Source organism: Fimicolochytrium jonesii, assembly GCF_025526975.1.
Source record: "Fimicolochytrium jonesii strain JEL569 chromosome Unknown EV422scaffold_7, whole genome shotgun sequence".
In the NCBI taxonomy this organism is placed as follows: Eukaryota; Fungi; Chytridiomycota; class Chytridiomycetes; order Spizellomycetales; family Powellomycetaceae; genus Fimicolochytrium; species Fimicolochytrium jonesii.
In genome coordinates this window covers 745767-759056 of record NW_026515674.1, presented here as the reverse complement: position 1 = coordinate 759056, position 13290 = coordinate 745767, and the positions used below count along the sequence as shown (strand labels likewise).

General features: G+C 53.0%; 4 protein-coding genes and 1 non-coding gene across 5 annotated transcripts; 3 read left to right on the top strand and 2 right to left on the bottom strand.

Annotated features, from left to right (window-relative positions):
- Positions 1-691: 691 nt before the first annotated feature.
- EV422DRAFT_494815 (putative heterokaryon incompatibility protein HET-C) lies at positions 692-3210 on the top strand (the record flags this gene model as incomplete). Its single annotated transcript, XM_053067770.1, has 4 exons — positions 692-929; positions 1021-1964; positions 2043-2207; positions 2272-3210. The coding sequence occupies 4 exons, from the start codon at positions 692-694 to the stop codon at positions 3208-3210; spliced, it is 2286 nt and encodes a 761-aa protein (XP_052926939.1).
- Positions 3211-3845: 635 nt separating this feature from the next.
- On the top strand, positions 3846-7642 carry EV422DRAFT_407821 (uncharacterized protein). The gene is made up of 5 exons (XM_053067001.1): positions 3846-5698; positions 5765-5854; positions 5919-5960; positions 6034-6371; positions 6439-7642. The coding sequence occupies exons 1-5, from the start codon at positions 3955-3957 to the stop codon at positions 7522-7524; spliced, it is 3300 nt and encodes a 1099-aa protein (XP_052926938.1). The 5' UTR covers positions 3846-3954; the 3' UTR covers positions 7525-7642.
- An 18-nt stretch (positions 7643-7660) lies between these two features.
- EV422DRAFT_524795 (Pre-mRNA cleavage complex II protein Clp1-domain-containing protein) lies at positions 7661-10066 on the bottom strand. The gene is made up of 9 exons (XM_053070004.1): positions 9872-10066; positions 9712-9810; positions 9327-9437; positions 9108-9233; positions 8914-9027; positions 8631-8844; positions 8466-8558; positions 8289-8395; positions 7661-8219 (listed from the first exon to the last, which is right to left on the bottom strand). Exons 1-9 carry the CDS (start codon positions 9890-9892, stop codon positions 7761-7763), a joined length of 1344 nt encoding a protein of 447 aa, XP_052926937.1. The 5' UTR covers positions 9893-10066; the 3' UTR covers positions 7661-7760.
- Positions 10067-10073: 7 nt separating this feature from the next.
- EV422DRAFT_t60 lies at positions 10074-10145 on the bottom strand. Its single transcript has one exon. It is a non-coding gene; the product is annotated as a tRNA-Met (tRNA).
- Positions 10146-10634: 489 nt separating this feature from the next.
- On the top strand, positions 10635-13029 carry EV422DRAFT_524790 (acyltransferase family-domain-containing protein). The gene is made up of 2 exons (XM_053070003.1): positions 10635-11682; positions 11761-13029. The coding sequence occupies exons 1-2, from the start codon at positions 10891-10893 to the stop codon at positions 12718-12720; spliced, it is 1752 nt and encodes a 583-aa protein (XP_052926936.1). The 5' UTR covers positions 10635-10890; the 3' UTR covers positions 12721-13029.
- Positions 13030-13290: the final 261 nt, after the last annotated feature.

The following is a 13290-nucleotide window of genomic DNA, read 5'->3' as shown; positions in this document are numbered from 1 at the left end:
GCGCAAAGCCGCCAGCGAACACAAAATCCTCGGCGAGCGCAAAGACCGTAACCAAGAGCGAATCGAAATACAAAAGCGAGGAATTTGTCAATAGCGAAGATGATGATTAGATTAGGATTAGGATTGGAATGGCTACCGTCTTGGATGCATTGGCGTAGTTCTCCTCACGTACATTGTAGAAAACTGTCTCGAGAAGTTTGGGGATGCCATCCATTTTCAGATATCAATCGATGCGATGTTCTTCATCGCTGGAGTACATGTACAGCAAACATCGCATGCATGCCAAATCGATTCGAGATCGAGGACATATACAGTACAGTACAGTGATCTTCCAATGTTCCATCAAGAAAGTTCCATCTTGTGGTTGGGGGACATGCGCTCGTGTCAGTTGGGCGGGATGTAATCTTGACGCCAATGACACGCGCTGGGCTGTGCGTTTACTTTTTCCCGCACTGCGCAGCCCAGGAAAACTGGAACAGCCTGGACACAGAGAGTAGCCAGACAGCAGCAAATTGAACCCAAAACGAACCCTTACCATCGACTTGCACAAACGTCCTCTGTATTTGCAGCAGCTAAAGGTATGTATATTATATTGGTGATAGCTTTGCGGTACGCTGGAAGAGTTCTGCTGCTCATCGTGACAGTTACGATCTTGCTAAGACAGGGCTCGCGTCCTCAGAATTCCACAACCATGTCGTTCCCACTCGCCATAATTTGCCTTGCGGTGCTATTGTGCCTGCTTCCTGGGCAAGTCGCCGCTTTCGGTGCCGGAAACATCCCCTCCATTTCTGCCGTTGAGGGCACTGCCTACCGTCACGGGGATATCGAAGATGTCATTGCGACCTTGACCCTCGGGGGCACCACGGCCCTTTCCTTCCTTGGCATAAAGAAGAAGTTCGGCAAGATGGATATTAAACGCATCTATTTTGGTGAGTGCTTTGTGTTCCAAGACTAAAACGCGCTCGGTTCGGCTTTGGAAGCCTCCACGACAGGCGTTGACCCTTCTTCACATAATAACAGGCAACTGGCTTCGCGATTATAGTCAAGCCATTGATGTTGGAACGCTCTCCAAAGGGCTGAACAAAGCCACTCTCATCACCTTGATTGCGGTTCTGGGGTTCAATGAGTTCGGATACGCCACTGCCGAGTTCGAAGTGACCGAAGAACGTTTGGGATGCTACCGCGCAGAAGAGCACATTGACAACCCAAAGGGCTATGCCGACAACCAAGATGCTCGGAAATACGACCCGAATCTCAGAGGGCCTGTCGACCCCCGTGAGCTGGAGATAGATCCCCGCACCGGGATGAAGAACTACATCGGCAATGAGACCGGAGGTTGGGCCACTTCGACTGTCTTTGTTCGAAACAGCATCGAGCGCTCCGTTCAGGCGTACCAGAGCGGCAACAAGGACGAAGCCTTTCGCTTGCTGGGTCAAGCTCTTCACACCCTTGAAGATTTCTCGGCTCACAGCAACTTTGTGGAGCTTACGCTAATCGAGCTTGGTCATCGAAACGTGTACCCATTTGTGGGTGAGAACACAGCTATCCGTCAAGCGAGGGACGGCCGTCCGATCTACCCTCTTGTAACGGGAACCTTCGGTGGCGCCGATTTCGCGCATTCCCTCCTCGGTGAGGCGACCGACCATATCTCCGCCACCTCCGTCTCCAGCTTGAGCGTCAGCATGAACCAGGCGAAGAGCCGAAGCCCGGATGACAACCAATTGCCAAAGCTTCTCGGACAGGTTCCAGGCATGGAAGGGGCGGCTCGCGAAGCGGAGGAGTTTCAGCGAGCTCCTATCTCAACGGACCCTGTCGTCATCAAAAGCCAAGTCTGGGGGATCTTGGAGTGGAGGGACAGAATCATGAAGACAGTCGATAACACTATTGAGAAGATTCCCGGCTTGAGCTGGCTGGCCGAGAAGATCTCCGAGTCTTTGCAGCTGTTTGTCTTGCAGCAGCTCGAGGTAAGCTACAGTAACTTCCCAGCTCATTGATTTCTATATGTTGAGGTTCGTGCTGACCGGTTCCTGTGTGTCTTGCAGCCATACATCAAACCCATCATCGGCCAAGTCGTTGGAAAGCTTCAGATGGGTTCTGCTGAGATTACAGAATTGGAGGCACAGAAGGAGATTTTCAAGAATCCTAACTCTTCGGACCCCACTCATTCAATGCTTTCGAAGGACCATTTCGATCTTCATCTGAACGAGGTAAGAAGCTGTCGGTGATTGCTCGTTGCTCAGCGGCCTGTTGTTTAAAGCAAAATCCTCTCAGCCTGCCGGAAAGGTTGCCCGTCTCGTCGTCGAGAACATTGTTCCCGCCGTCGTGAAGGCCTGGAACGATGGTGGTCAGTCCACTCAAGAAGCCTTGCATCTTGCCATGCAGGTGTTCTTCCACCCCGCGGATCTTGGCTTCCAAAAGACCCCCTTCCAGCAGCAAATGATGGATGTGGTGCGCCGTTGGGCTGACGAGAACCGGCCGAGCGTTAACAGTCTGGATAAGCAGAGCGTCATGGCGGGCAGAAACCGCAAGCACCCGGAGCAACAGCAGCAGACGAACGACCCTGGCCGCGCGAACTCAGGTCTGGGGCTTGCCAGCTTTTTCGAGAGCTCCAATCAGTCTCAGCCGCAGCAAAGCTACCAGCAGCCCCAGTCGCAACACTATCAGCAACCCCAGCAAAACTACCAAGCCCACTCGCAGCATGGACAAAGCAACGCGAACCCATACATTTCTGACGGCACGCACGGATACGGGTCCCCCAGTGACGTTCCCACCCCGAAACAGCACGGTCGGGAACAGCAGCAGCAGCAAGGCTACTTCCCATCTCAGGCCGCTCCCAATCAGGCACCGAGTCAAGGTTATGACAACTACCAACCTCCGCAAGGTCCGCCCCCGGGCCAGTATCAAGGTTCGGGCGGGTCGTACGACGGGAACTATCAGCCGCCATACGGCACACCCGGAGGTTCGCCGTACGGTGCTCAAGCCGGTGCTCAATATGGTGCTCCTGGTGGACCTCCATACGGCGCTCAACCTCTGTACGGACCTCCTGGTGCACAATACGGTGCTCCCGCCCAATACGGCGCTCCTGCTCAATATGGTGCGCCTGGCGGTCAGCCATACGCCGCCCTTGGAGGACCCCCGCCAGGACAGGGTCACTCGGGACAACATGGTCACCACCATGGTGGAGGGAATGGGTACCCTGGCAACTATTAGCATCTAGCGCGCAATTGTAGTTGTGTTCCTCTATGTGTTTCGTGAGGCTGGATCATCTTTGTTTTATGGTCTTACACACAGTAAACTGACCATTCCGTCACTGCTCATACATTGATAGCACCTTTTGGGCATCCCCGTCCTTACATTCCGCAGATATTTGAACAGTTGGTGCCCATCGCCCACCCTTTCTTGAGCTTGAACTCTTGAGAATCGCGAAGTTGCTTACGTGAAAGACGCGTCGGGCTGCCCGCGTTTCTGTAATTACGTCTCCTGGATGGAAGAAGCACGTCTCGATGTTAGCACAAGCCAAGCGCTACGCCCAAGTGGAGAAAACGATTTTGAGAAAGCCGATTCAACTTTCCTAGATATACGGCATAGAAGCTCCTTGCATGATGTAATAAAACCGACTGCATCACACGTACTATACTGATTAGGTATTGCCAGCTGGTTACCATCTGCTGCTTACTCTGTGTCTGAGTCAAGAGCCGTTCCGTCGTAGGAATATTCGTGCTGAGGAAACCGTAAAAAGAGCTGGGATATATGTTCCAAGCACCTGATCTTTGCTCGGATTCTGAGTATGTTTAGAGAGCAACTGGTTGTCTTCTTGACGAACATCTCAGCTCGCCAAATCGAGGCTTCGAAACCTACGGTCGCAGCTTGCCGCTTCTGCCGCGGAGCTAAATCCGGACGTACACCAGACCACCAACCTCTCAAGTTCTTCTGGACGTAGTGAGACCTCCGATAATGAAGTCCGACGGCAGTAGTGATGGTTGTTTTAGTAGCCGGGAGTTCAGTTCACCTCATCGACTGGCCACCAGCGCCGGCCCGCAAGCACTAACGTTTCGCAAACCGATCCTCCAAAACCATGTCTCCCGACATGATAGTTCCAGCACCTTCGACGGCAGCCAGCTGACAAGCCCCGTCTCACCAACAGCAAGTCTTTCACTCGAAACATTGAGTACATCATCATCGCGAAATAGCAGCGGCAGTGGCAGTGGCGGGATTAAGGGCTTGTTTGGGAAGTTCCGCACGTTGGGGAAGAAGGAGCGGAATCTGGATGATCTTATAGACCAGATGCGCTTGGCAAAGGATGATGGCCCACGTAGTCCTGCTGCTGAACGGGCGGAGCGACGGAAAGGGCTTCTGGTTGGCAAGAATGAGGAGATGATGTCCAACCTGTTGAAAGAGCTACGCGAAACCGGAGAGGGAGAGCCCAGGAGATCACTAGATGTGGATGAAGGAAGAGTCAAAGACGTGCTAACCCCAACGGCCGAGCCAAATGTTGGCTTGCCAGAGGAGTTTATCCACGACGTATTGAACGAGGAATGCTACAGCCCTACGGAGGAGATCTTAAATGCGGAGCTGCCACTAACGCCCACGGCAACCCATCAGATCCGAAGCCCGCAGAATCAGGCTCCGGCGTTTGCAAGGTGTACAGCCGATGATCTGATGAACGTGCGGTCTGATTCCGTTGAGGCCGCTGCACCTATTACGGTCCTCACGACTGGCTGCGACGACATGGCGCGAGCCACAGCCTTCAGTCCAGGAAGCGGCCCCACTCCTACAAAGGTCGCGAGTCTTCCCCTCCTGGAGATTTTGACGAGCGGCATGCTAGTCCCGTGCTCTGAAGGGATGGAACGCCTACACTCCATGAACGAGCCGATTGTCGTCATGGCCGCAGTTGGAGGAGGAAAACAGCATGGAAGCATTAGCCAAATCCTTGGAAACATGACGAGAGTGAAAGTGCCGATGGGATCATGCAAGCGTAGTGATGATTCGAATTCGAAGGTGCTGACCATGATGGTATTGGATGCACCACTGAATAATGTGCGGGAGGACGCTTTAGAGGAGAGCGAACCGTTGCTTCCGCACTACCGGACTAAGCTACTACTGATCGATGCACCTCCATTCACGGGACGGACTCGATCTGAGGGAACCGCGGACGCAAATGAAGTAGCATGGGAGTCAAAAGTACTGGCCCTGTTAGCAATCGTGGCATCATGCCTAGTGTTTGTAAGTCCCGATTGTTCCGGGCGAGAAAGTATGTTACCGTTCACTGCGCTCGCCCAGTTGCCCGTTCTACTGGACCGGTCTACGCCGCTAGACGTGCTGTCGGCATCATTGGCGAAGATTGTTTGGATTATGCTTGACGCGCGGGATTCAGAAGAGCATGACACTCGTCGCCTTGCAGGATTGCTAGAGCCATCTTCAGATATCGATCCGACGAATGATGCGACGGCTTTGGCACAAGCCGTTCTTCAGAAGGTGTTCGAGGATCCATCGCTCTTTTCAGTCCCAACGTCACAAAACTTTGACGGGCCCGGGTGCGATGATACCCCAAGTGGTTCCGACGGGAAGAACCCTGTTCGCCCACCGAACAACCTCCATCAGCAACGTATGGATACCATCTCGGAGACGGTCTACAAAGCGATTGGAAACAAATGCTTGACTTCGGAACATGGAGGCTCCCTCGCGTTAACGGGACGAGGTAGTTCCGCGAGTAGGATAATCTCGTTTCACCTCAAATTACTCATCTGGACCTTCGTTCTTACAGAGTTTGTTCAGGTGTTGAAACTCTGCTGCAACATGCTCAATGATGACGGAGGAGTCCTGGACCTCAACATCATCTGCCAGGAGCTGCGTGGTACGTCGGCAGAGGCAGAGATGAAAACGGAGCTACACTGACTCGAGTCTGTTGTACCTTTCAGATGATAGATTTGCGGACTTGGAACGAGATGCCAAGCAACGATGTAAGACACTCAACCATTTCCCAGGTATCTTTGGGAAACAAAGCTAAACTCCTCTCCCATTTGCGTCATGCAGATACAGATCTGATGACCGCCATCTCCATCCCACACATGCCGTGCGCCCACTCTCGGCTCCGCCAACATCACGCCGAATGCACTCGGAAAACACTTGTCGCACTCCGCAACATCGACCGTCACCAGAACCGACATTTGTATCGCTCGAAAGCAGCTCAGATGACAGCATGGCGGCAGGATGAAGCCCGTTTGCTGCGTCTCATGGGAACCATCGATGAGCGCGGAAAAGTAGAGCCGGACGACGCCTGGATCGTTAGCTTTGTGCTGCTCAATTACGAGAAGACCATAGCGCGTTGCAAACGAGTACTGGCTAAAGGCCAAGACTTCATTACCAAGAAGGTGTGTATTGTGCTTGACAATGAATGAATGATATTTGCTATGCTTACCGATCATATTACACCCGTAGATCGGTGAGAATAAATACACGTCCATTGTCCAGTTTGACGAAGACGTGAACCAAATCAGCGCAAACTTCCACCGCGCGTCACAACAGGCCGCACTTCTCTCGTCTATAGCAGCTTGTAGCTTACAATACGCTTTCGCGTCCGAGGTGGCAGCTCAACGCGCCCACCTAATATATCGCTTCTCCGAACGTGCACGCCACGCCGCCCAGCTCGCCGAACGTGAACAAGCGATGCGAGCGGAGGGTGAACGTCGGGAACGAGAGATGGTTATGCTACGCGCTGCAGACGCCTTGAGAGAGGTGCAAGGTCTCATGCTTGGTGTAGTCGGCGTGCCCGCATCCCCACTTGACAATAGGTACCCCTGCCAGCACTATCCACATCCACCACCACCGCCATTACTACAACTTCCTCCTCGCGCTCGCGCAGTATGGAGAACGAATCAAATGCGCGCTTCCCAGTCCGACAATGATCGGAACAGCGACCGAGGACGCGCCTCTACGCCAACGGCTCAGCCCGCCAGTAAACCGAAGAAACGCAGTAGATCTCGTGGGCAGCGGTCCGATCGGAGCGGGACAGAGAACGCAAAGTCCGGCCCCGCCGGCGATACCTCGTTCGATCGCCAGTCGTGTCAAACGTCCCAGTCGGATCCGTGTACGAACACTCGAAAGCAGAGAAGCACTAGTGTCGACAGACATCGCTATCGTTCTCCATCAAATCACCATGTTCAGCTCAACGCCGGCAGCTTCTCAAATCCATGTCCTTATATCCACCCAGAAGATACCAATCACCCGCTGCTTTACCACGCCGATGCACCGCCCGTACCCTCCATACCAAGGAACCTTCAATATCCTCGATTATATCCCCATGACCAGGTTATGCCCTCGCTACACCAGATGACACGGTATGGCCATCAATTATACCATATGCCGCCCTTCGCGGCCCAAGGCAAAGTTCCCTCTCACGAAGAAATGCGACGAAGAACGAAATCAGGACCTACGGTTCTTTTCCAACCGTTTGGAGGTCGAAGGCACCCCCAATATTCAAATCACATGGGGCATCCCACCCCGCTACCATATATGGCGTACTAGCCGAGACGATCGTACCTGTCTGTTGACAGCGCCTCTTTGAGGTAGCATCCACCTTCTCCGGCCTCCCCTCCGCCTTCACAAGCCGGCGGATTCCGCTTAATTCCGTTGTACAGTTTTATAATTATCATTTGTAACTTATGCATTTTCCTGAATACGACCTTCGGTTTTCATGCCAAGAACAATGCTCATACTCAAGCTACCGACATCTACGTACTGGTGTCACGCCGCTTCACTTTTCATTCTCTATATTTCAGGGACGCCATGATCATATACTTCCTAGGCAATCTGCCAGGATTTGGAGCCAACACCGTCATCTTGGCCTTGCCTTCGTCGACCATACTAACATAAACGAAGCCCGCAAGATTGGTGCCCAACACCGCTGCGCTTTCCTCTTCCGGTGTTACAGCCGCAGCGTCGTCCGGTATGGACGCATTGGAGAGTGCTAGCACCGAATGCAAGAGGATATCACCGGGATCTACTATCGCAAGCCTCGTTTCCTGGATGAGTCGCTCCGAGCCGATAGGCAACGCGGACGATGGGGCTAGCGTGCCTTCCCCAACCTTCCGAATAGCGACATCTGAGAAGGAGACCAGGCTAGAGTACGGACTCAGGTCTGCCTTCTGGGTGCCGTAAAAGTATTCTTTGATGCGGTGCATGTCTAGGTGTCTCCTAAAGGTTTTGTCTCTTGTCACGACCTGTCGCATGACACGTCAGTCGGGCTTCGAGAGGATGCTTCCTCGTTCTTGTTCTTCAGTCGCACATACCCCTCCAGACTTGGCTAGCTTGACGATCGATATTCCCGACCCATCCGGACATCTTCGGCGGAGCTCACTGTAGAGGCGCTCGTGTCCTATTACCAGGATGGCATTCACTAACGGCCGAAGCGTTAATACGCTGGTGCACCCAGTTTATTCAACACGCCCGCAGGCTTACACTTTTACCTCCGAACCCTTCAATAATCTTAGATAGGCTCTCATATCCAGCGACATCAACAAATTGGCTTGGGGTGTTAATGATAAATCCGGAAGCTTTCACTGAAAACGAAGAGAATGAGCCTGTGCAAGAGAAGGACCCGACGACATTTCCCTCCTTTGCAGAAACAATACCATCTGCTTCTCCCAGCTTTCGTCGAACGGTGGTCGCTAGTCGTTGCACCATTGTATTGTAAAGCTTGGGTTTGTCCAAAGGCGATGGATATCCATAGTAATACACTAATGGGCTGGTTCCGGTGGCAATAGAGGACGCAGAGAACTCTTCCTCCATGTCAATGGGTTTCCCTATCGCCATCGCTGTTAATGTACCTGGCAAGCTTATTGATCCCTAAATGGAAAACATCATCGTACTGATTGGACTTCGGAGGCAGAATGTTCAAGAAAGTTCACCACATACCTCGTTTGGATCTATATCAACGAATATAGGCTTTCGTCCTTGCTTCACAGCGTAGTTAAGTAAGATCTTTGACAGTGAGGTCTTTCCAACATCTGCCGGGCCGACGATCAACACCTGTGATCAGAATCAGATGGTCGTCAGAGGCCGCTATAGAGTCCCATGAATTGCATGAGTTCAAGAAAGCCCCCGCTTACTCTTGGTCCTTCCTCTCCTGAAGCTTCTGCAGCTGCCCGCATTTGCTCGAGAGCCATATGCACGTTCAAATAACTCTGCATCGGGGTTTCATCTGCGATATACTCCACCGTTGGGGTGCCTCCCACGTAAAAGGCGATGAACAATATGAGCACAAGTTCGTGGAACATTATCACAACCCAACATCCCCCAATGCGCTCAATCTGGAGGGGAGCACGTATCTGTAGTTGACACCCATGCCATGTGTAAACGGCAACCTTCCTGCCCGAAAATGAATACACGGGATCCGTGGCTAGCTCAGATCCGAAAACTTCAGCATGGCCGGATTTCAACTACCAAGGGACCATAGCAGTAAAGGAATAAGCGCGACGATCTGCGGTTTCTAGAACATGATTGATAGAATCTTTTATACGAGCAAACGAGTTGCTAGAAGGTTACGAGGTGCCGGTTGGCACAAGCGCCGAGCGATAGGATCATCTAGTCCGCCCGTTCCCGTGACCAGGCCCCCCAAGCACGCAATCCACTTCTACCCTTCCCTGCACCACGTTGCGGACTATCTAAATCCTGGTACCTTGGGGTGGACTCAACGCTTCAACGGTTCCTTACCTTCAAGGTTATGACGTTCGCCGGCGAAAAGTCGTTTTCGAAGCGCAGTTCCTGCCCGGGCCTAAGCTCCAAAATACGACCGGTATTTTGGTTTGCTCTCTGCGGACGACGTGTAAGGGCAGGTTGCCGGGGTGTGAGAAGAAAAGGCCCTGGGACCTACCGCAGAATCGTTGTCATCCATCACGGGTTCCTGAACTTTTTGGGTGTACGGGCGGGAAAAACGTGTGGGTACGGGCTGCAGCGGCGGGGGCGAAGTACAGTAGCTCCTGGAGCGATCGAGTAGGCGGGTAGTGTAGGGAATTGACTTCAGAGGTATTGTAAGCCGGGGGGAGAGAGACAGGGCCAAAAATCAAAAAAGAGAGTAGCACCACCAAGTTTCGATCTTGGGGCCTCAGGGTTATGAGCCCTGCGCGCTTCCTCTGCGCTATGGTGCTGTTGATGAATTTCGCCTTGCTTTTATGCCATTCAAGCGTGCTTTCTCTGAATTTCACTTTGCTTCTATGCCTGTCAAGCGTGCTTCCTCTGCTGTGGTGCTTTTTGAAATTTCCACCCTCTTTATTCACTGATAACCATTACATACGATTCCTCTGCTGTTGAGTTCCCACTCCTTCTCGGCTTCCTCTGTGCTTTGTTCAATTCCTACCCTGTTGACTTCTTGCCCTCTTTCTGGTTACAGGCCCTGCAAACGCTTCTCTCGTCTTGCATTAGACCTCCGGGTCGAGTACAATGCCCTCTTATCGCAGAGCCCACCTGTCCATTCAGAGCCCTTCTCCGAGAATGACTTTTTGTTGTTGGCCGTAAAAAGCGGTAGTGGCGCCCAAGCTCAAACATCGTTAATATCATACGTACCCATCTGGGTACTGTAGACCAGTCAGTGGAAATAAAGCTGGACCCCTGGAATAAGTTAGCGACTGCCGCGCCGCCAAATTCACGCGTTTGCACTCAACTGACGCGCGAACAGGGAGGGGGGCCCCTGCGTAGTATTCTCCCTCGGAGGGCTCCTTGTCCCGCAATGGCGACGGACCGTGCTGCCTGGCTGTTTTCTGGTCCATCCGTCGCTCGAGAATCAAGTCCTTGTTCTGTCCGTTCCAACTAACCTCTCTGTTCTCGGCGAGGGAACTATCCACTCATCGTTCTGGTCTATCTTCTACCCATTTTCCCGGTGGGTGATTGCCAGACATGCAACCTCCCAGCCCCAACGACAGCGCCGGCTGGAGTCGTCCTTCGCCACCGACGACCTCCACAGCATCGGATGGCCGCTCAGCCTCGCCCTCCCCGGCCAACACAATATTTGAGAGTCTAACCTCCAGCGACGCCAGTGGGTCGACTACAGTCGCGGACGAGCACTACAACCAGGAAGACATCTATGCCTGTCAACGGGTGCATTTCCGAAAACCACACGTAACCACCGGCAAGGACGGCGGAGAGTCACTGCCAAAATCCCATTCTTACGCGTCGGAGGACAAACTGCGGGATGTCAAGTCGCAGTCGTATCAAGAAAGCACAGTTCCCACGTCCGTTCGGCCACCGGCCTCCAAGCTAGAATACCTCGACGGTGCACGGGGTGTCGCCGCCTGGATAGTGGTCAACGCGCATCTGCTCTCCTACCAACTCGATTACGTTCCCACGGTTGACAAGTGGTCGCCTCTGTGGAACGGGCTGGCGCGATGCCTGGTGGAGGGGAATTTTGCGGTGTCCTTCTTTTTCGTCCTCTCGGGTCGCGTCCTCGGCATCGGTTACATGAAAAAGCCTGCGACGGACAGGTTGGCGAGTGCGTTCCTGCGCCGTCCTGCTAGAATGATCATTCCGGTTATAGGTTCGTTGTGGCTCAACTGGGTTGTCGATAGCTTCAACGGGTATGGATACGCCGACCTAGCTGCGGAGCGAATGGGGACATGGGAGGAAGTAGCACGCCTTGCCAAGCATGCGAGACCTGGGTTCTGGAAGTCGGTCTTGAATTCGATCTCTTGCGTGAGTACCCATTCAATTCAGCATATTTAGTCGAATCGCACTCCATTTGACTAAAACAATGTTGCCCATCTTACTAAGTTCCTTCCGGGAGGTCAGTCCGGGATTTGGCCCAATTCGCCGGTGTGGACGATAGGCACCGAGCTACAAGGCTCCTTCCTCGTCTTTGCTCTTGCCCTGATTACTCAAGCCTACCCACACCACCGATTCCTTCTGCACGCCATCCTCACATTCTGGTTCTTCTGGACCGAAACATGGGCTGCTAATTTCGCGGCGGGCCTCTTCATCGCCGACCTGGCTCATTCAGGCTACCTGGCTCGACTGAGATCCCACGCCTTACTCATCTGGCCCGTCCGCCTCTTTCTCGCGATCGCCGCGTTCGGCACATGGATAAAATCGCCATATTCGGAACGCATCGCCAGATGGACAGCGAGCTGGGCCTTTGACTACCACGGCGATGGCCGCCTTGGCATCGGCCGCGGCTTGCCTGAGTGGTGGGAATGGGACATAGCGTACTTCTACGCGGCCTGCGCCTTCATCCTCCTCTTCGAACTCACGCCTTCGCTCCAGCGTGTCTTTGAGACCCGCCCGGTGAAGTTTCTTGGCAAAGTCTCTTTCGGGCTTTACCTGACACACATTATCGTCTACGCGTCTTTTGGATCGATGCTGCTTGCGTGGATTAACAACCCAGACGCGCTCATTGCACGCTACTCGACGGTCATCTTCAGGAAGTGCGTGGTCTATATGTGCTGCATGGCGGCGATGCTGACTGTGGCGAACGGATTTTATCACACGTTTGATAAGTGGAGTGTGGACGCTGGGAGGTTTCTGGAGACGCTTTTGAAAGATCCGGACTGGTCGGCTGCAAAGACATTGAAATGGTGTTGCGAGAGCGCCCGGGTGCTGTGGCTTTCGGCTGTGTGGTTAGTGGTGTGGTGCGTATCGACGGCAGTATGGATTCGGGTGAAGATACCCGAGTATGTTGGGAGATACCGCGGCGAAATGTATCGGGACATCAAAGATATTGCCACGATTGCTTGAGCCGAAGACTACCCTCTTTTGATGGGAGGTCGTAGCGGCCGGGACTCTGCGTACGTCGCATATCTTCTGGCTACTGTATATACACGGCTTCTCTGGTGGCCATCTATCTTCAGTTGCGATTGGGGCCTAACTCTATGTATATATGTTGTATAATATATAGCTTTTTATAAACGATCACTCGACTCACACACCACGACTCGGAGAAATGTCGGGTTAGGAGAGTTTTAGCAGTTCGAAAAGGGATATCAGCACCTGTCATTGCGAAACCTACATTTGCATATGATGTTTCGCGTCGTAGATAAACGTGGCTGTCGGAGTTCATGCAAGCGCTTGACCGGAAATGATTCTGTCCGGGTTATACGCCTTATTAGCTACACCGTAGGCACCCGATATGATTACCTCGTCGATTCTACCGTCATAGCTAAGGATTTGCTTGTCGCCCGTCCCGCTTCACTGAACGCTCGCTTTTGCAAGGTCATTTCCTCACAGACCCGAGAGTTGCTCCGTGCGGACGGATTGGATGTTGGTAGCTGCGCTGGTAGCTGCGATGCGACTGAGGTTTTCTTGTAC

Excerpts from the sequence above, each read along its gene's own strand:
- EV422DRAFT_407821 (XM_053067001.1), top strand. The coding sequence starts at position 3,955 with ATGAAGTCCGACGGCAGTAGTGATGGTTGTTTTAGTAGCCGGGAGTTC. Across the intron at positions 5,699-5,764 it reads CCTCGCGTTAACGGGACGAG|AGTTTGTTCAGGTGTTGAAA; the intron begins GTAGTTCCGCGA and ends TCGTTCTTACAG. Across the intron at positions 5,961-6,033 it reads ACGAGATGCCAAGCAACGAT|ATACAGATCTGATGACCGCC; the intron begins GTAAGACACTCA and ends TGCGTCATGCAG.
- EV422DRAFT_524795 (XM_053070004.1), bottom strand. The coding sequence starts at position 9,892 with ATGGATGACAACGATTCTGCG. Across the intron at positions 9,811-9,871 it reads TGGATGACAACGATTCTGCG|AGAGCAAACCAAAATACCGG; the intron begins GTAGGTCCCAGG and ends CGTCGTCCGCAG. Across the intron at positions 8,845-8,913 it reads TTGATATAGATCCAAACGAG|GGATCAATAAGCTTGCCAGG; the intron begins GTATGTGGTGAA and ends TTTTCCATTTAG.
- EV422DRAFT_524790 (XM_053070003.1), top strand. The coding sequence starts at position 10,891 with ATGCAACCTCCCAGCCCCAACGACAGCGCCGGCTGGAGTCGTCCTTCG. Across the intron at positions 11,683-11,760 it reads TCTTGAATTCGATCTCTTGC|TTCCTTCCGGGAGGTCAGTC; the intron begins GTGAGTACCCAT and ends CATCTTACTAAG.